The sequence below is a fragment of the Aphelocoma coerulescens genome, chromosome 1 (genome assembly GCF_041296385.1).
Source record: "Aphelocoma coerulescens isolate FSJ_1873_10779 chromosome 1, UR_Acoe_1.0, whole genome shotgun sequence".
NCBI lineage: Eukaryota > Metazoa > Chordata > Aves > Passeriformes > Corvidae > Aphelocoma > Aphelocoma coerulescens.
This window is the reverse complement of record NC_091013.1, coordinates 85774300-85795463: the sequence shown is the minus strand read 5'-3', so window position 1 is coordinate 85795463 and position 21164 is coordinate 85774300. Positions and strand designations below refer to the sequence as shown.

The window sequence follows — 21164 nt, the reverse complement described above, 5'->3', positions numbered from 1 at the left end:
TCCACCACATCTTTCTACCTAGAAAGATTTGTACTTGTGCCTTAGATATCAGGTCTGAGCCCCATTGAAATTAGCAGAAAATTCCCCATGACTTTAAGGGAACTGGTTCACTCTGTGCTGTTGTTACATGAACTTGAGGCTTTTGGAAAGAGAACAAAAGTGTCTTTATTTTGCAAGTTAGTGGAGTACTGTACTGGTACTCTAAACAAATATAGCCTATGTCTCAAGGAATTTATGACCCATATATTAGTTTAATATGTAGTCCTAATATTTCAAGATACTGACTTAGTCCAGTTTGGTATTACCTGCATGTGTCCATATGAGCTCTTTGTAGAATCCAACCTCGAAGATGTAATGCACAGTATGAATTACTGTCCTCTTTCTTCCTGTTTTCATTACGGTTTCAACAAAATTTAGATCCAATCCTTGCATTTTTACTCCTATAACATGATTGCTCTTCTTAATGAGCAGCTACCAGCTACCCCATTGCTACTGTTGTTCTTTCCATTTGGTAAAAACCCTTAATGACAGAAAAATGCACTTTACTTAGAATTGGAGTTTTATTGTATTGGAGCTCAGCCTTGCACTGGTTTGTAAACTCTACAGAACAAGGTGTTATCACTGCAAAAAGTCACATAAAAAAAAATTTAAAAAGAAAGGAGAATGAAAAAAAAGATACAAAAACCCAATCCCCTAAATACATTCTTCTCTATAAACAGTTTGAATTTCTTTTAAAGGTCATTCCAGATTCCTTATGCAGGTCTCTTTTTTAATCAAGTCATCAAAATTCTCTGAAACTCAGGTTTCTGAGGACTCAGACTGATGATGAGACAGTTTGCTTCTAGCCTGAATTTTGAAATAAATCTTGGAGCATTTCAAAACCAGTAATTTTCATGCTTCACGTACAATGCTACACAAAGCATTTAAAGTGTTTGTGTGGGCACTTCTGAAAGGCTCCTTTATTTGGCACTTTCCCATCTGATTTCAGCAATATGGGCAGGCGACGTGTTTTTGCAGTGGAAAACAGGATAGATGTTATTTCAGATGAGAGAGCTGCACACAACTGAAAGGACTGTGGAAGACCTGATTTCTATTTCTGGTCTCAGCCCAAGGAGAATTGTTCCTGGATGATGCTGGTAATTCACATCAGAGCCCCATGCCTCAGTTTTTCCTCTGTAACAAGAGGACATCTTTTGTAAAGCACTTCACAGGAAGCCTTTTAAAAAAATCACTCCTTAGAAGTTCTCCACCTCTTTTAAATTAAAAAATCTCTTTGCCTTTGCAATGAAGACTCAGCGATGAACACATAGGTCACAATTTTTCCCCTTGCTGAACATCAGGGAAGATGTTGCCTTTGTTTCTAATGCAAACTGAATTGGGTTTCTAGGCCATGATCCTGCTAACTGCTCTTGTGCATGCTTCAATCTGTGATTCAAGGGAATCTCACTGGATGCACTGACTGAGCATCATTACTTCTAGAAGCCACAACTCACTACTTTCTTCAGTTAGACACAAATTATTTTCTGCTAAAAAGAAAAATGTTCTCAAGACAGCTGCAAATAAGACACAAGTTTTATTCCTGAGGTATTATTTATGAAATTTTATCTGTTTCTTGGCTCAGATCTCAAGCTGTAGGAAATTGCCACAGATCCATTACAGATCCATTATCATTAAAATGAATAGCAATTGGGAACCAGAATACACAATGGTTTAGGGAGGGCACCAACTTTCCGTCGCCTATTTGTCTAGACTTCTCCATGATGAGAATTGAGTAACACCATTTAGCATCAGCTTTTCAAAGATGACCTTCATAAATATCTATTTGAAGATACACATATACATATATCTCAGGATCCTGTATTTTCTGGGATTTTTTGTGATGTGAAAATTACCGGCATTTTTGTGCATACACAAGAAGACTACCTTGATTTACTATGAATATATGCCAAAGAATGGTTTGTAACTTTATGACTGATGGAAAGCAAATGTATTTGGAATATTCTTTCATTATACCTGCTGGGTTCTAAGTTCATTTTTTTCGCCAAAATTCAAGACTTTGTCATTCCACTTTAATAATAAGATTTATTTTTTATAAAGTCAAATTTATCAGTTTAGATTGTCTCCCTGTTTGACTACAAAGAAGTGCTTTTATTTCTCTATGTGCACATTACAAAAATATTTTCTTTGTTTTTCTTCATTTCTGCCCTTTTTGTTTTGTTTTGTTTTATTTAAATAATAAATGGAAAAGCTTTGGGAAGGTTTTAAAATTTTTGAGAAAGAGACCTGTTTAGCAAGCCCTACCCTGCAAGAAATTATTCATTATTTTGTTCAAGAGAAGGGCAAGTATTACACTGACCTCCAACCTTTTGTATGGAGGTGTCACTTCAGATAGTACAGGACTTTCCTGTTCAGCAGAAAATGGTACAGTGAGATGGAAGAAACTGGAAATTGAAGTTAAAAAAATTATCACGGGTGAAGTAATTGACAACTGAAACAAGCTGACCTAAGGCTTGTGAGTTTTCTAGTTTTTAACATCTCAATTTGATTCTAAATTCCTGCTCTGGCTGAACGAGAAACTTGCTGCAGGGATTATCAGTAATGCTCTATAGCTTATGTTAAGAAGGGACTCAAATTAGCTAGAACATAACCGCTCCTTCTGTTCTTAAAATCTGTGAATCATCCAAAAAGTTTTCTACCAAACACACAGAAGATAAGAGTGAAGACTCAAATATTTCTGAAGGGGAAAAAAAAGAAGCAAATAATCCCGCTCAAAAACTCCACATATTTATGTGAGGATTTCAGCAATAACTTGAAAATGTAAAGTACAGCTGAACTGTCAAGTCACTTGTAGACAGAAGAAAACTGCTAAAAACCTGTAATGCCAGTAGCATTTCTGGCACATCCCTCTCAAGTGCTGTTTTGTGCCATGTCAGCCTCTCTCCTGCCTCATTCACCCATCAACCTAATTTCTCACTCTCACACTTCTTTTATCACTTCCCTTATCGTTCTGTTCTTTTGGGTTTGTTTAATCCTTTTGACATTATCAAGCCCAGCTACAAGAGGCACTTCTCCCCAGCACTTCAAGGCAATTGCAGATCCTTCCCTTGTGCACACAGCACAGGCAGTCAGGAGCAGAGTGGAGTCAGCAGGGAAAGACCACAGACCCCGAGGGGATTGAGAAACCTAAGCCCCTGCTACCACCAACCACCCAATCACATGCTGGACTCCGCAGCCAAATTAATGAGCATAGTGCCTTCTTCAGGAGCAATCCTGTGTAGCCTTTGCTGCACTCTAGCAGTTCTTGAATTTTACAAGTGAAACTATGAAAAACCATGTAGGAATGTCATCAACAAAGTGGGCAACCAAGGAAAGCATGACCTTGATACCAACATGAGAAAAGCTCCTGCAGAAATGTGCTAAATGTGAAACCCTAAAAGGCTTTTTATGAGATACAGCAGCCCTAATGCCTATTGTAAAAATAAGGAGTTGGGATAAGATTCGTTGCAAAAAGTTTGGTTTGCTGATAGACCTGATTGTGTTGGCATAACTCCCCTCAGTGCCTTCAGCATGCTTGTGGAGTGAGGGAGAGCAGGACCAAGCTGCAGATAAGTTTGTCATGTGTTTTGCATGCGGAGGGTTTTCCTGGGCAGCTACTCTCGGCATGCACCCCAACCCATTTGGTTGTCCACAGCTGCAGGTTTATTCTTAGTTTCAGGAATTCAAATCCTTGTGGACATGGTAATGGCCTCATGTCAACAAGGAGACAGGTTTTCCCCTCAAAATATTTCTCTTTGTGGATGGGTCAGTTTCTGGATGCGGATGCTAAGGGGGGTTTAGTAACATCTGATTTCTGAACCACATCAGTCACTTGAGGTATCAAAAAGACTTGCCTGAATTAGACTGCTCTTGCTAGTTCTGTAACCTGAACTACATGCAGTGCAGTGTGCTCCATTAAAAACTCCACTCTAGGCATGGGACTGAAGCATAAGATAGAGCCAAGCTCCTTCTGCTCTGCAGCCCTGTGAAGAAAAGTGAGAGGACAAACACTGCAGGCTGGGCTGACTGGGTGGGTGCTGCACCCATGTGCTGGCAGAGCACTGCATCCCAGCCCACGGGCCATGGTGAGAACTGGTGCTCATGATGCCATGAGACTTGTGGGCACACAGTGGTAGGTTAAGAAGTCAGGGTGATGGGCTGTGTGGCTTTATAAGGCTTGGTCTTTGTAAGCTCAGGCCCCTCTATGGTCTCCTCTGCTTGCCAAGGCGATCAGAATAAACTCAGGCAAACACAAGGACAACAAAAAGATCCCACATTTCTCCATCAACTAGGAGGACAAAGCATGTTTCTTTGGCACATTTACCCCAGAAAATCCAGGAAAATGCCCATGCATATTCTAGAAAACTTCTTCCAGCCATTCCAGTGCACGGACATCTTCTCTGAGAACAACATGCAGCCAAAATTATCCTGCTATTCCCTGGGAAAGAGTTCAGGTCTTAATGTAATAAATGTACAAGAACATAATTCAGGCAAGAACACCAAGGTTTCTATTTCTTCTAAAAGTTGATGGATTATAGTTTGCCCATTTAGCCTTTAATATTTATTGCAATGATTCTGAATATCCTGAGTAGTGCTGAACGTTCTCCTATCCAATCTCCTTCCTTTGGACAGATGTCTCTTAAATATGTGAAAACTTTTATCCTTTCTACCTACTAAGCCCTGCTTAGTCAAGCTATTCAGCTAAGTCATTACTAAAAATTCTCTTCTATTTTTAACCTTCAATATTCTTAGGATTTCTTTAATCATTACATGCTCCAGTTTGTGCCCTATGACAACATCTCATTAAGATGACCTTCCTGCTCAGATCCTTATGTAGTACAACTAGCCACTGCTCAGCTGAAGTCAGTGAAGGGACACTGATTTATGAGATCTGTCCCTTCATTACCTTAATTTCTGCTAACTGACTCTTCAGTGAAAATGAGAATAGGAAAGGTGAAAAAATGACATGGGAATAAGACAAAATATATTATGGAGATGAACAGGTTTTCTTCTTTGCTGAAAACAAGCACTTTTCTCAAAAGACAACCCCTGGGGAAATCCGGACATGTCAATAGTGTTCAACTAGTTTCTAAATAAGCTGTAATATATGACAAATTTCTGTAACAAGCAAGCAAAATTGCACCAATTAACTATAAACAAGAATCTATTGGTTTCAAGAACATATGAAAACTTCTTTTTGGTTAGGTGCCAAAATTTGGCTGATTTTTGTACGTTAGAGGAATCAGTCAATCTTGGCAAGTAATGTGGCTGAAAGCTTATGTCCTTTCCATGATGCAAGGCCGCTATAACTTCAAACAGCAGCAGAGCTCCATACAAGCTATCTGCTCTATGGTCTTTGAAGAGCTGAACACATCCACTCTCAGAAGACAACAGACAACCCATTCGCCCATGAATCTGACATTGTGTAAAATTGTTAGTAGACTTTTTGCCAAAAATGCTAGCAATAAATTGAGTATAATGAAATGGAAAGTCAAACATCTTAGGAATGATTTATATAGAGATAAGTCTGTTCTTTGAGGAAGGACAATGAACTGGTTTCTCAGACCAGTCTGACAGCGTCCATATCAAAAATGAAATAATCTAAGCCAAGCAAAGCATAGTACTGCCAGGGTTCCAAAGGATGAGGAGAAAAGTAATAATTCATGGAAGTCCTATTGAAACAAGCAGACCAATCCATCTGCAAAAGGTGCCTTGCACTATTTCATATATTGTACCTCCACAGTATTCCACTAATACAGTGACAATGGGCAATGCAAACAAGAAATTTAGGGGGATAAAACTGTGTCTCCCTTGAAGTCAAAGCAAAACTTCACCATTTTCAGAATCAGGATTTCATCCTTGAGTGCTTTTATTTTCAAGTATTCACAGTGAGGAGGTGACAGGCTTTCAGCACTCAGCCTCTCTAATTGTCTGCTCTTAAAACAAAATTTTATTATCAGATTTTAAGAGATTTAACACCTAGCTCCACTGGCTTCTTACCTATTTCAGAAACCTCCGAATAATAACTAAAATAAATGACTTTGCTTGTTTCCATCATCATTGGGGGACTGTCTTCATACATTCTTTCTTCCTTCTCCTCCCTCTGTCCACCCTGCACTAGCATTCCTTCATTGCTCATTCTGGTCAGGGTTAATGTGAGGACTATTTCTTCTTCTTTCCCCTTCACTGCCTCTGTTCAAGACTTAGATGAAAGTCACTGTTTCTTCTAGTCAATATATAGCAAAGAGCTTTTATTGTTTCACTCAGGTATGTCACTTGGAAAAAGAGGTATGGACCAGGGTACACAATACATTCAAGACCTCCTAAACACTCAACACTACTCTTTTGATCCCTTTAGGGATATAGGCAAACATATACCCCTAAAAAAGGCAGCAAAAAAATGTTTCCTAGTGTTTGCAGGCTTTCAGAGGAAAGCCTGTGAAAATTCAAGGGAATCTGTCACCATAAATGATGGAATCCCAGAAGACAAGAATGGGGATTAGCCTGATAAAACATCTACCTGTGTCAACAGTGAAACAAAGCTCCATCAAATACTGATCAAGGCAACTCAACATCTGTGCTCCACCACCACCACCTCCCCCACTGACAGCTGGGCATGCTTGCAAGACGTGTCTGCTTTTCCCCAACACCACTCCAAAGACTGCAGAGATCAGTGCAAGTGTGGCTCCCTGACAGCTCTGCCTAAGGACTTCACACCAAAAGCATGTACAGGGCTATAAATGCTTTACTCTCCCTTGCTGCAAATAGATAAAGATTTTATTTCTCCCAAGAAGACAATCTTACTTACTTGGGATAGCGCCTCTGCTGAAAGATGGGCAGAATCTCTGTATCTTGATTAGAATGTAGAAGCAGTAAATCCCGAAATCTTTCTGTCAGGACAAAGAAAAAAAAAAAAGAAAAAAAGAAAAAAAAAACAAACCCAGACTGTGACTCTGCATTATAAATTCAGGCCACAAGTTAGCAAGCAGTAATATCAGTGAATTCTCTTCTCCAGCAATATTTAGCAGAGGACAAAGCTAAGCATAATAGGGACTAAAAATCACTGTTTCCTGTAAAAAACTTTTAATACTTTAAAATGTCTTTTTTTTCATCCAATACTGAATTCTAGTAGTGTCTATAAGTTTCTGAGGTCCACACAGAGGTCTTCTGGGTATCATGCAGAGACAGCCATCAACACTCCCTGCCTCGAACAGCGTAGTCTAAACAGAAAGGAGGAGCCCCTAACAATTCAAGGATCACAGTAGTCTAAACAAACATAGATTAGTTAATTCATCTAAATTAAACTGCAGTACAAATCCTTTGGTAACTGACTTGATGTTTGCAAGGATGGTTGGAAGACTGGACTGCTTTTTTGTCATTGTCATCTATTGTCATCTATTTTAAAAATTGCATGACAGGATTATCTGCAGGAGGTAAAGCTTTTGTAACTTAATTTCACTGACCACCAAATGAAGGGATGGTTATGGCTTGTGTAGCTGCCTTTCTCTTATGCCTTTCTCTAGAGGTACTTGGACGCAGTTAAGTCAAGTGGGATCTGTAGGAGCTTCTATCAGGCCTGATTTCTCAGCAGTGAAAGATGGAAACCTCCTCAAATTCACACGATACCCAGATTCAGGGATAGAATAGGATTTCCCACCCAGATCAAATTCCTTTAGTACATCCTGTAGCTCTCCATAGCATGGGACATGTTCTGTTTCCTTCTTTTCTTCCATCATCTGCAAGTTTAATCTGTTCTACACTGGCACAGAACTTAGGACACAGGTGATGCCCTTTCCATCTCCTACCCTTCCTTCAATACCTTACAGCTGTGGCTGAAAGTCTTCAGCTACAGTTATTATCCTTCTTTTGCTACACCAAAGTTTTGTAGCCTGTGTTGTGTGTGGCAGCTGTACCATGGATTTCTCTAAACTAAATCTCTTCCATTAAAGTTTTTCATTCTGGCAACTGAACTTGAGGGTAAGAGTAGTCCTCCTCCTCTTAGATCCTTATGTATCTTAAAATATCGTCTAACAACAAGTTTATGGATGAGGAAATTACAGGACAGAAAAACATTTAGTTTTATGTAATGCTATGTCATCATAATTAAACTCCATTAATTTGGATACGGTTCTGCTATGTAGCATCTAAAGTGGAAAGAAACCCACCCAAAACCATGCTTCATAAAGCTGTAAGACCTTGAAAAAAGCACACTAAATCCAGAAAGAAAGCACTCTTGTTAAGGTCTCAGTTTTAAAGGTCAGCTGTCTCACACCTCTAGTCAATCCTCAGCTGGCTAAGACGTATTGCAAACATCTTGGATAAGAGACCAGGATCTGCCAGTGAAGAAAGAAGGGCTTATCTTTGTTCCTTTATTTCTACACCTCTTCAGATTCAATTCTGAAAAAAAAAATTCATACCTGCAAAATTCTTACCACATCTTCAAAATGTAACTTAACCTTCCTGTACCTAATTAGAACAAAGACCAGATGTGGCCAACAAAAATAAACGCAATAAATGCAATGCTGTAAAGATGAAAGTTAAATCCAATGAGCACCTTTCAGGAAACAGCTTGCTCACTGTCTTGAGAAAAAGCTTGCCATTACGGCTACTTTTTGATCTCTTTCTGAATTTTTAGAAAGATGAAGAAACTTACTTTTCTTTCTGTCTTGTGGTACATGGCAGTAGGCTGTACACACACATGCCCTATCATCCTTAAAGATGATACAATACCATCTCCAAAAGCCACTGGACAAGAACTGAAAGGCTTCAGAAAGCTTTCACCAATGCAAAATATCCCCTTATGTTTCAGAGCTAGCACATTAACTTCCACCTCCACCTCAGTAATCTCCCCACACAACTGAAGCTACTGTTGCATTTCCAGGCATCCTTTACAAAAGCCTTCATTTGAACAACAGCCTTTGTGTGTGCCTGGTGGAGGAATGAGAGGAAGTTTACAATGGCAAACACAGAGTGATAGGCCTTCTTTCCATGACTTGAGGATTTTGATGTCTAGAACACAGTGTGAGACACCATGATTAAGGATCTGTCTTTGTGCTGGCATGGCTGATTTACTTTTGAGGGCCTGTAATCAGGTGTGACAGTGATATAAAATGTGGAGAGACATGCTCTTACTCAGTTCAGTGCTGCACAACACCACATTACAGGTAGGTGAGTGAAGCTGGTTTCTCAGACATTGGTAAGGGTCTGTGACTCTCTGGGAGAGACAAAACACATCTCAGTGAGTGTGCAGATATGTCCCGCCTCACTGTTCTGTCTGAGATGGATATCACCCAGGCAGAGAGCCATATTCCATCTCTATCTCCTACTCCATGACTTTTTCTTGTGCTGCTGCCCTTCCACATTGATCAAGGCCACCTGGCTGCACTCCAGGACTCAATTCAGCAAGCAGTGATCTTGAAAATATTTTGAATAGTAATGTGACAGGGCTGGCCAGTACTGGAGCAAAAGCAGCCAAGTTATGGCATCTGAAATTGGCCTGAACAGTTTTCCTACTAGATCTTGTTTTAAAGTCAACTTTTTTTTTTCCCCCACACTATGGCAAATTTCCCAGGCAGATGTATTTTCTTTTCACCATATGACTTTACTCATTTTTTCATGTGGCGTGGTTTAACCTCAGCCAGCAACCAAGCCCCACACAGCTGCTCGCTCACTCCCCCCACAGTGGGATGGGGGAGAGAATCAGAGGAGTAAAAGCAACAAAACTCATGGGTTGAGACAAAGACAGTTTATTAGGACAGACAAGGGAAGAAATGATAATCATTATAAAAATAGTTAGAATATACAAAACAAGTGATGCACAATGCAATCAGCTCACACTTGCCAATCAATGCCCAGCCAGTTCCTGAGCAGTGGCTCCTGGCCAGCTGTGGTAGTTTAGTGAGCTTTCCTCACAGTTTATGTATTGGACATGATGCCATATGGTATAGAATATCCCTATGACCAGTTGGGGTCAGCTGTCCCAGCTGTGTCTCCTCCTAACACCTTATATCCTCCAGCCTTCTTGCTGGCAGGGCGTGTAAAGATGAAAAGTCCTTGTCTTAGCATAAAGACGACTTGGCAACAACTGAAACATCAGTGTGTTATCAACATTATACTCATCCTAAATCCAAAACACAGCACTGTACCAGCTATTAGTAAGAAAACTGACTCTATTCCAGCTGAAACCAGGACACCATAGAAACACACTATAAGGTAGTATTGTACCTCATCTCAAATCTATCCTACACCTTCTCCCAGCACATTTAACCTCCATGTCCTGTAAATCCTGTTAAGAGCAATGGCATGCAGAAATCTTTAGGACTAATTTGTCCCACGGGACCATTGTGTCACTTTTCAGCTCTGTGATGTTCACCTATTACACATATGTGTGTGTAGTACCAAAGTTACTCTAGTACAAATGACACTATTGCCTTTAAGGACTATCCAGCAAGGTGATGAGGGAAGTGACAAGAGCCTTGGCAGCTACTGACAGCACAGGTACTTTTGGTGCTCTTACAAAAGTAAATATGAGAAGATTAACGCTTTACAAGAGATGGCTTTTCAATTTGCAAGAAAAAAGTCACAATGACAGCTTCCCAAATGGGGGAGAATTTCTTCAGAAACCTAAGACCTTGTTCTAATTCACGCTACAACAACAAATGAAAGACTTGAGAACTAATGAAACCAATAATTAGAGCATTTTTACATTATTTTCATTTGCAATCAGTAGTTGATCAATAGAACTAAAACAAGTCACAGTCTTTTCATTACTTGGATAATTTTAGAGAAGCGTCTTCCAAAATTGAATCTTTTTTCCTGTGATGCTTTTGTCTAAGTGTTGTCTAAGTGTTGGCCAAGGTGGTTTACTTCTGAAAACTGGCGATTATCTTCTCTTTTCCTCACTCTGTTCATGCTACTTGCATGAGTTTAAGTTTGCACTAGCTAAAGGACTGTTCACATTGTTCTGAGATCAGCTATACCACTGTTTGTTTTGCTTCTCCACTGAGTGTGACACTGCAGCCTGTCTCCCTGATGCTCCCATAAGTTTGCACACAGGACAAAGTTCTCAGAGACATCAAGAAGGGTTGTTTAGTCACATCTTATGCTCAAAGTTATGTTTTCAATATGACAAGTGCCTCAACTTCATCCTGGCTTTCATTTTGAGTGTACAATTCCTTCCAAGTCCTTTATCAGTGAGAAGTCCTCAGTTAAATTTAGGCAGTCTCATTGAGACCATCCATGTTTAGCTAAACATGTAGCATAGTTAGTTACCTGTGATGACTGGGGGCTGGTTGAAATAACACAGTCTTATGCCCTGTCCTCCTAAATGAGGAAGGTTGCAGACTATAAAGAAAAAGTTTGCCATTGAAATCTTCATGGATTTAACCTGTCCTATATATATATATATATATATATATATATATACACCTTTCTTCCCTGTTTTTTATCTAATTTTTCTTATCTCTATCTTTTGCTCCTCCTCCCCCTCCCAGCATAACATATTCACAAGTCAGCTACTGGAATCTCAGTTATAAATGCCCTTACCATCTTTATGGTAATACCCGTTACAGCAAGCCAGTTAATCTACAAGGACAGAAGGTTGCATTTCAAGAGAAATTTTCCCTTTAAAATATTTAGATTAATGCCATATTTTCTCTCAAACAGAATGGGGTTGTGCTCAGTATGGTGTGTTGACAGTAGTGTCAGAAAAATGAGAGCAAGAATGGGCATACGGTCTGAAGGTCACTCAAACTGGTTACACAGTCAAGTTTGCTTCTTCCAGGATACACTACTGCAGAAGGGGAAAGAGAGACAAAGGAAATTTTTGCAATATTTTAATATCTGGGGCTTCTCAAAGAAAAGAAAAATAATTTGTATAGAAGGTCCCTGTGAGTTAAAACACATTGTTATTCACATTCTGTAGACAGAAACACACTGTGGCACAAAGAGCACTGGCCTTGTTTTTTAAAGCTGTCACGTCCCTGAAGCTCTCATTGCTTTAGCACTTCAAAAATGATGCCAAAAGTCACACACTGCAGTCGTGTAAGGTTTGACTTTAAAAGTCAGGTCTTGTGATCTTTTCCTGCTCCTTCTTTTTACAAAATACCTTACAGAGAATAACAGTAAAGTCACTTCACTTTCACTGTGATTTCACTCTGCTGAATTCCAAGGATCTTGAAAAATCAAATCCCTGCTCCTTCAGAGTTTGACAGGTCACTTATGAGGTCACTGCAGTATATAACTGCAGTCTGAGACATTACTGGTTTGTTTATCCCAACCACCGTTTACCCAGCACCTTGTGACCATTTTCTGAACCTCTAATAAAAAAAGGTTGAATTGCATGCAATCAAATCAATTAATAACACCATTAAACTGATGGCAATTGGCTTTTAAAGGATAAGGATTTTTTTAATACCAGTTTTATGGATTTTTTAAAAAATGAGGTTAATAAGAATAAATAGAAATGTGATGAGGAAGCAACCAGAGAATGGGAGAACAGAATAGCTTAACCACTTATAAGGTACAGAAATTGCAGGTCAGCAGCCAGCCAAGCTGCCTACCAAATGGTCTATCAATAGTGGCACTCTTCTACATTTGGATATTTTGTAGTCATGTTTCTGTAATTATCTCTTCTGCATTCACTGAGAAAAAAATATCAGTTCCACCTTTCACCACAAGAACATTTCTAAGTCCTGTAATTTCAAACTAAAAAATCTGCTTAGTTTTATGCAAAATGCAGAGTGGTCTGAACACCTTTCATGTCATGAATAACAACTTGCAATAATTAAAAGAAAATAAATTTTAAAAGAAGTCAGCTTTCTTAAAACTGCTGGTGATATTTAATAGGATTTGAGATCCACTAATCTAACTTGTTTTCAAGCTCTGTAAATTTGGAAGTGCTGTCATAAGTAGTTCCACAGTGCCTTGTAAAAATAAAAGGCATTTAGGAAGAAGTCCTTGCCAGTTAAGGGCTATAAAACTATGATGAGCAACAAGATGTCATAAAAATGAAATGTCTGATATTTTAGTTTGACCTGTGGCTTATTAATGGCCAAAGTTCTTGAAGTTAAGGAGCTATCACTTCTCTCCTCTTGAAGAGTCAGCGCTACAAATATCCTCCATCAGATTAAAAGGGGAGAAAAAAAAGATGATGAGTTAATGCTGATGATCAAAAGGTTCCAAAATGATTACATCATCAGCCTTGGAATTCCCCTGAAACATACATATTTTGCTAATAGAGACAAGCTTTTTGACCAGATTGAACTTCCATGATTCTCAGTCCATTAAGCCTCCCAGAGTTAATTCTCCTGATTTTTCACCAGCATTTCCTTCCCTCTTGATCAGTCATCTGAAAGACTAATTAGAGCCATTATTTACAGAGCTACTGAAAACCCCTGAAAACTAGCAAAAACCCAGAAAGTTGAAAACTATATATAAACCCTTTGCTGTTTATATTTATTTAAGGGAAATAGAAAAGCCTTTACAGAAAGGCGAATAGACTCTTCATTTTCCAAGGCAGGTGAATAAACAGTGATCATCCTTCCTTTCAACATTTTCTTTTGCAGGACTTTAGCTTATTTAAGCAGATGGAGAAAAATAAGGAATTCAAAAAATCATTATACAGGTCTGCAATGAACCTCCAGTCACTCTGGACCTGCAGAATAGTCCTCCTTTCTTTAAAGAAAGTCTGTGTATGCTCTGCTTTCCCTCCTAACCTGCCTTTGCATCCCAAAAAGCTCCTTCTCTTTTCTCCAGCTGTGTGCTTACCAGCTCAAAATCATTCTCCCTCCCTGATTCCAGCATCACCAACTGCTTTTCCTGCTGTAATGTTAGCTGCTTTCTTGTGTCTTTAAATTGTCCCGACTACTACATCAAAATTGACATGGAAGGGTTTATTTCTAGCTAGATCTCCCTTATTTACACTACAATCACACATCTTGCATAATTTAGGTATGTATACCCATATACCAGCCAATGAAGAAAGAGAGCAAAACCCAGTTCTTGTCCCAGGAACCTTAAAAGGTTGGAAGATGAATAATGGGAAGGAAAAGGCATCACTTGTTTTGCTTCAAAAAAAGGAGGAGAGATTCTGAGGACCATATTTAGACTGCATTTTGTACGACTGACCTGACAAGACATCACTGAGTGACCCAGACTGCCTATTAGCTACACTGCCAGACCCAGGCTCCCCAGACAGCCAGGGAAGAGAAGCGGACACAACACCAAAGTCAAGCAGCCTGGGTGCTCCATACTGAGCTAGAAATTCTTTTGAAGGTAACACAGCAACTCCCTAGTGGAGCTGAGAATTAGCTGACTGCTGAGCACCAATATCTTAGTCAAGGAACATTTTTTGCCTTAGAGATACTTACTATACTTGAAGACTATTTCTGTCGTGACAGTACAGCTCATTCCACAACTCAGCACTTACAAAGTGCAACAGTAAAACACAGTTTCTAAACAACACAAAACTTCAACTTTAAAAAATACCTTTATAAATACATGCTCTGAAGGAAATGTTATTTATGCAGATTTTTTTATAGCACTGCATTCTACAGCTGCTGCCTTTGGCCATGAAGGGTTGTACTTTGCTTTTTGAATTCCCCATGAGCAAACGCAAGGAGGCTCAATTACCATTTCCTTCACTAGTGCTGTACTATCCTCTTTCACAACATGCCAGAAGAAATGATTAGGCATCAGTATATCCTTTTGGGCTTTAAGATAATGTTGTGACATTTGATCTAAAAAGTCCTTCTACTCATAGAAAAAGAAAAAAAATACTCAAACTATGCAAAGCAGGGGGGATTCAACTAGTTCTCTCTTTGTAACTTGTAATCTGATACAGAAACTGGAGAAAGCCCAACCTTTCAAAAGCTACATGGAATTTTTTAACACTGAAATAGAGCTACTATCCAGCTGTGCAATTACTGCAATACTATCCAGCTCTGCACATCTCCAGAGAGTTTGCCTCTAAGAGGCTGAGCAAAGGCACAATTCATCAGGCTGTACTGATTCACACTAAGGCCCCCCTACTCCATTATCTGGCTTCATTTGCAGACACATCTATAGAAGAATGATCACAGAGCAAGACTCTTCTGCTTTCAACCTTTTCTATGTCAGTGCATCTCCTGAGTCTAAGGTGGTTTGCCCATTAAGAAATTCTTAGACTTCTCTTTAAAGTACTTGCCCAATCCCCATGTAAGCCTAATCCATTTGACAAGGAGTTCCATGTGTTCCTTGCCTACTACATGAAGATTCATCACCTTATGTTTGCCCTGAAATCTCACTGACTGTATTTGATGGCCAAAAACTCTGATACTGGCAGAAACTGTGAACAATCAGGCCCTACCCAGCACTCTTCCAGTGTAATGCATGATTTTGCAGACTGTGGCTATCTATATTCCCCTGAATTATATCTTTTTCAGGCTAAAGAGCCCCTGCATAGTCAGTCATCCCATGTTTGGAAGCCTCTCCACACTTTTGATCATCTTTGCTGTTCCTTCCTGAACCCTGGCCAGCGTTATGTCTGAGTGATGCAGACCAGACCTGCACACAGGATTGAAGTCCTGGTAGCACCACATTAACACCCACCAGCTGCACAGTCATCTCCTTGGCTTTACTCTCCACTCCACTCCTAGTAATTTTCCTCTTTATTGCTGCTGAGCACTAAGCTGATGTCTTCATGGAAATAGTTATCATGACTCCAAAGTGTTATTCTTGGGCTGCCATGGTCTCATCATTGCCAGCCATGTGTATTAGCATGTCACCAAATATATTAAACACCAGCACATACCCACATGCATACATTCACTGGTATTTTTAGCCAGGTCTAAAAATAGGTTTGCAAGTGTAATATATTTTATACATTTGAACAAGCTACAAGAACTTTTCATTAAACAGATTTATATGGCAGTCACAAAATAAAGGAATTAATCTTATCCAAGACTGAAATTCTGTACCATAACAAAACCGCCACCAGTCACTGTGAACTCATTCTTGGGCTTTTGCCTATTCCTATTTGGTCAATTTAAACTGTAAGCACGGGATCATTTCACCTTCTTACTAATACAGACACAGATTCATTATTTCTCTCAAATATGCAAATAAATTGCTGTTTAATCACTACACAGAATCACAGAATAGTTGAGGGCAGAAGAAATCTTAGGAGGTTATCTAGTCCTGCTCTAAGCGTGGTTAGAAAGAGCAGGTTGCTCATGGCCATGTTCAGTTGGGTTTTATGTGTCTCCAAGGCTGGAACCACATGATCTTTAAGGTCCCTTCCAGCCCAAACCATTCCATGATTCTAGGATATAATCAGCGAGTCTGCTTATGGAAAAGAAATGGAATAGGAATATTTTGTGCTGTTCCCATTGATTGCCACCCCTGGATAAAACTGAAAACCCATGTCTGTTTGATGAGAGGGACACAGCTGGTTAGGAGACAACTTTCCCCACTCAGCTGATAGATATGCAGGCAAGACACTGCCCTTCAATAAGCTTCAGACAGCCTGGGCAGGTTAAATACTGGCTTCTCTCAGTTGGGGCAAGGATGGGGGAGAAGGGGAAATGCCAAAGAAAAAAGGAGCTTGCAAAAGAGAATGGGGTTTTCCTTGTTAGTTCACCCTCACTCACAGTCCTGGAATATAAAATAGAGATGGCCCAACCCTCATCCCTCCAACAGAAACCTTGAGCCATGCTGCTGATCACTGATGCTTCTAATCACTGAGGCTTAGCTGACCTTAGGGGGATCATCAGGCATAACCTGGCCTTGCTCACAGCCAAGATGTGTGAATACCTGCATGGAAGGTGCTAAGTTGTTCCCAGAGGGCCAGAGGGGAAGCTGCAGTGCGCTGGATACTGCGCTCGGAGTGAACAGCACTGACAGACACCCTGTGCAGGAAATGCCTGTCCAGCCAAACACTTAGCTGAACTGAGCTGCTAGAAATAACAGTGTGAGTGCAAGTAAGAAATAAAAGAAGAAACAGGGTACTGAGGGACTCCACTGATATCCAAAAATCATTTCCCCCGTGTTTTCAGCTGCCTGTCCCTTTCAGAGACCACATGCAAATTTTTCTCTAAAAGCACTAGTTACACTGAAGCAGAACACAGGATAATGTGGTCAGAGCTCAGCTGGATCCTATTTTCTATATAAATTTTGCTAGTCAGCTGGGGATGATCCACTGGGAAGAAATGTATATTTTTTTCAAAGATCTAATCACATCTGAGGTTCTATTTCTTATAACATCTCTCAAAAGGCAATATCAAAACCTTAGCAGGAAATCGTTCAAATCACTGACAAATGAAATGAACCATTAGATACTGTTTTCCTCTCTTTTGTTTTGATAGGTGATAAAATGTAATGCACACAAGTGTATCAGAAAATGTATCCAAAGCATGGTTTAATTTCACCTCAATATGAGCAATTCTGTTATTTCTTCTTGTATTTGAATTAGACAAGTCATTCTCAAGAACTTAAGACGGACAACTGCCTGAATATAAACTACTACATACAACCTAGTCTGGGTTGTTTTCATTTATTTTTAATTCATAATTTCTTACAAATACCTTTATTTGTTGACTTAGCAGTAGCTCTTGTGTAGACTTTCGTTAAAATATGCTGTGGGATTTTCTCTTGGATTGTCATCTCCATCCTTCAACTATAATGTTATGAACATAATGAAATATTAAATAGACATGTTTTTACATGACAGAAAGTCTGTTATTACTCAAGGCAACAGAAAAAGTATTTTCAGCCTTGAATGGGAGAGGAAAGCTGAAAAATTTTACTATGCAATACTAAACTGATAACTATTCTTCAGAACAAAGAACAAGTGGTTTAACATGATTTGGATCAAACAGTTCCTCACATCACTGTAAGGAAATAACTTGGCACACCTTTTTCAGAAAAAGTGATTTTTCCAACTCCTCTAAGTATAAACTATCATTAGATATCAGTTACCAGTCATGACCTGGCGTATAACAACACATCAATGCACCATCACAAACTCAGCAATACATAACAGCACAGAAATGATAAAATCCACTTCATGCAGACATGGCACGTTCTGGTGCATATGTGCTGGGAAGTATGGGACACTTCTAAAGAAATAGTCTTTAAAAATTTTTGGATTAAGGAATTGCTGCTTTTTTTGGAAATTGCACTGAGAAAATTTCATTTGCCATGCTTGTTAATAACAGGGCACAATTAGCATAATCCCCTCAACCCATTAAAAAATGAAAACATCAAATAACAGAAATTATAAAAATGTCTTTAGTTACAAATTTTTCTTTTTTCAAACCAGTCACAGCTAAGATCAAGAGACAATCAGCTGACACAGTGTAAGTGAAATCCTTGAGGGAAAGCCCTGTGCCGTCAGGCTGGCACCAGTCACTTGGCAAAGCACAGCAAAGCACCACAGCTTTGACTTTGAAATGTGCGTGGGTGTCTGTGGCATTTTCCTTGAGGAAATGGCACTTACAGTGTGTTTAATGAATATGGGAATATGTTAAATTTATGACAAGAAATAGTCCTTAAAGCTGCTTGTTGCAGTGAAGAGCACCAACTGCCCCCTGATTTATTTTAATTTCATGTAACATGAGGAGGCTTTTCGGAGGCTGTAGGTGTACTACTTGTTATCATTGACAGTACAGTAAAATCCTCACAGCAGACACTTGAGCAATACCCAAAATAGCCAATAAGCTCTGAAACTCCTCCTCTCCCCAAAATCCCCCTTCAACACTGAAAGCAGTTGCTGTCACTTCCACTGAGTGCCTCTTTCTCCAGTATATATAAATACACTAATGTGTTTATTTGGATCCACAGACTTTCCAGGCTCTCTCCCCAGCAGAGAAGCACTCTCTCTTATTCATGATCATGGAGTTCACTACAGTTTTAAGTTTTACTAACATTTTATCTTAAAAATTTCCTGATTCCAGGTAAGCAGTCATCCACTGGTTATCAGCTTCTACATACAGAACAGGGTCCCTTCAAATTACTAAAAACACAGTGATGCTTTCTGTAAACCATTGTCCAAATTTTACTCTCTGTAGATGGTCAAACATTTCCAATCAAACTGTTGTTTATCAAAGATATTGAAATTACAAGAGAAAAAAGGTATTAAAATTTAAAAACCACACCCAAATGCTGAAGGTTTGGGGATATGTGTGGGCACATATATATAAATAAAATGCAGTACTTCATGAAAGTCATAGTTAAGTTTTCTCATATGCCCATCTCTTTTCAAGTTTCCCTGCCAGGAACTGCACTCTGTCTGCCAAGATGTGAGTGTGTCTCTCTCCAGGAGAGAGTGAGACCATGGCATATTACAGCAAATATACCCTAAGCTGGGAACCCAGCCAAGAGAAGATAAAGAAAGCTGGAGACATACAAATTCTAAGAGGCAGTGGGGAGAGCATTTACAAGTGATATTTTTGGCTTTCAGACAGTATTTTTGACCATACAATTTTTTTGAGAAACAATTAGCATTTCTCTATTAAAAAGTTAAATGAACATTTTTTTTTAAAAAAGAGGTGTTATATATTATATTTTATTCAGTTACAAGGCAATTTTATTGCTCATATTTCTCAAGGAAAAACTTGCTTTACAAAGTAGCCAGGAATGTCATTTCATTCCCTTCTCTATGCTTTGACTTTGCTGCATTGTTGTCAAACCTGCTGAAGACACTGCATGACTGGAAGACAACCTGTTTTTTTCCAGCTGTTTCAGCTGATCTAATGAAAGATATTACTTCTCCCTGCAAAATCTCCCTCTCATGAAATACTATGTCATTACAACGTACTTCAGTTTTATCTGCTTCAAATGTCACAAATAAGAAGAGTAATTATATCCTTTTTGAAACAAGCTCTGACACTTTGTCCCCATTTTGAGGAAAAAAAAAGCTTTAAAGAAAGAGGAAGAACAGGAACATGCCAGAGCTGCAGAAATGTGGGTTATAATATCAGTGAAACAAAATACACACTGCACCCGGCCCATCAGCTGCTGCACTTCATACCAAAGGGCTATTTATTGCTGCCACAGCACAGTCTACTCCATGTATGACAATGCAGTCTCCTTTGCATTTTGGAAAGTGATTTCCAGGCTATGAATTCCCTCCTACAGTTTCCCCTCACAGCACTTAGTTAATACTGAGATAATTGAGTCCTTTGTCTCACTAAGAAATGCCACATTCAGCATGTAGCAGCCATCATTTCAAGTCTCCCTCAAAACTGGGATGCACTAATAATTAATTTACGTTGCTGCATCATAAACTTTATAGTATATTATATTTAAAGCATTTCTGCCTCACTGCCTTTTGTAATTTAAAGACCTGATGAAAGGAAAAAAATTGGGTCTTAATTACAAATTAATTTAGTGGACTCTCACAAAAGGATGACTTTATAATAAAACATGGATTGCACTGGCAGTCTGACTCCATTCCCACTAGGAATTTACCTCCAGCTCTGTGTTCTGCTCTACGGTATCCAAACTTTGAGGCATAAGACCACGAGGTTCAAAGTTGAGTACAGAGCTGTGATGTATTTTTGTGTGTGATTCATATAAAATGTGTAGCCATAAAAATTTTAAACCAAACTCTTCTGTTCATAGCAGATACCAAAATATCTGTTTGCAGAAGCTGTGGAAACTTGCTGTTGGCCAGTTCTGATGACACGGTGCTTTCAGTGCAAGTTCTGAGGTTTGGTTTGATTTGTTTCTTTAAAGGAAGAAGTCAACTTTTTTGAGGCTACCACACACACTGGAATCCTATTTTTGCACTTGATAACTATACAGTTGGTTGGTGGCAGATTTTTATTAATATTTATGATTTAAAGAGATCCTTCTCCAAGGAAGGACTGAGGCAAAAGAGAGCTGTGGCTGCAAGATGCCCTTTACAAATTCCTGGATCAGAAACTGTTTCCTTATGGTGAAACTCAAATTCTCCAGCTAGTACTTGATGCATCTGAGAAACAATGCATATACAAAAGTCAAAGGACAAGACTGAGCAACAGGAGGGGGTCGCACATGAATGCAAAGATGAGTTGCAAGGGACTGTAGGAACTGAAGATAGAATTTGAAGCATAGGATTTGCTTCCCACAAACAAGACCAGCATTGATTTTAATGCATTTTGGAAAAG

The 21164-nt window shown here is 39.2% G+C and overlaps 1 protein-coding gene across 5 annotated transcripts in view; it reads right to left on the bottom strand.

Moving 5' to 3' along the window:
* Positions 1–21164, bottom strand: part of NOX4 (NADPH oxidase 4) — a 116580-nt gene that overhangs the window by 43518 nt on the left and 51898 nt on the right. For all 5 annotated transcript variants that reach the window (XR_011150978.1, XR_011150979.1, XM_069015593.1 and 2 more), the window contains one exon: positions 6845–6926. Coding sequence is in view for 3 of the 5 variants with exons in the window: in XM_069015593.1 (XP_068871694.1) it covers positions 6845–6926 (82 nt within the window). In the remaining 2 variants the exon portion in view is untranslated. The remainder of the gene's footprint in view (positions 1–6844; positions 6927–21164) is intronic.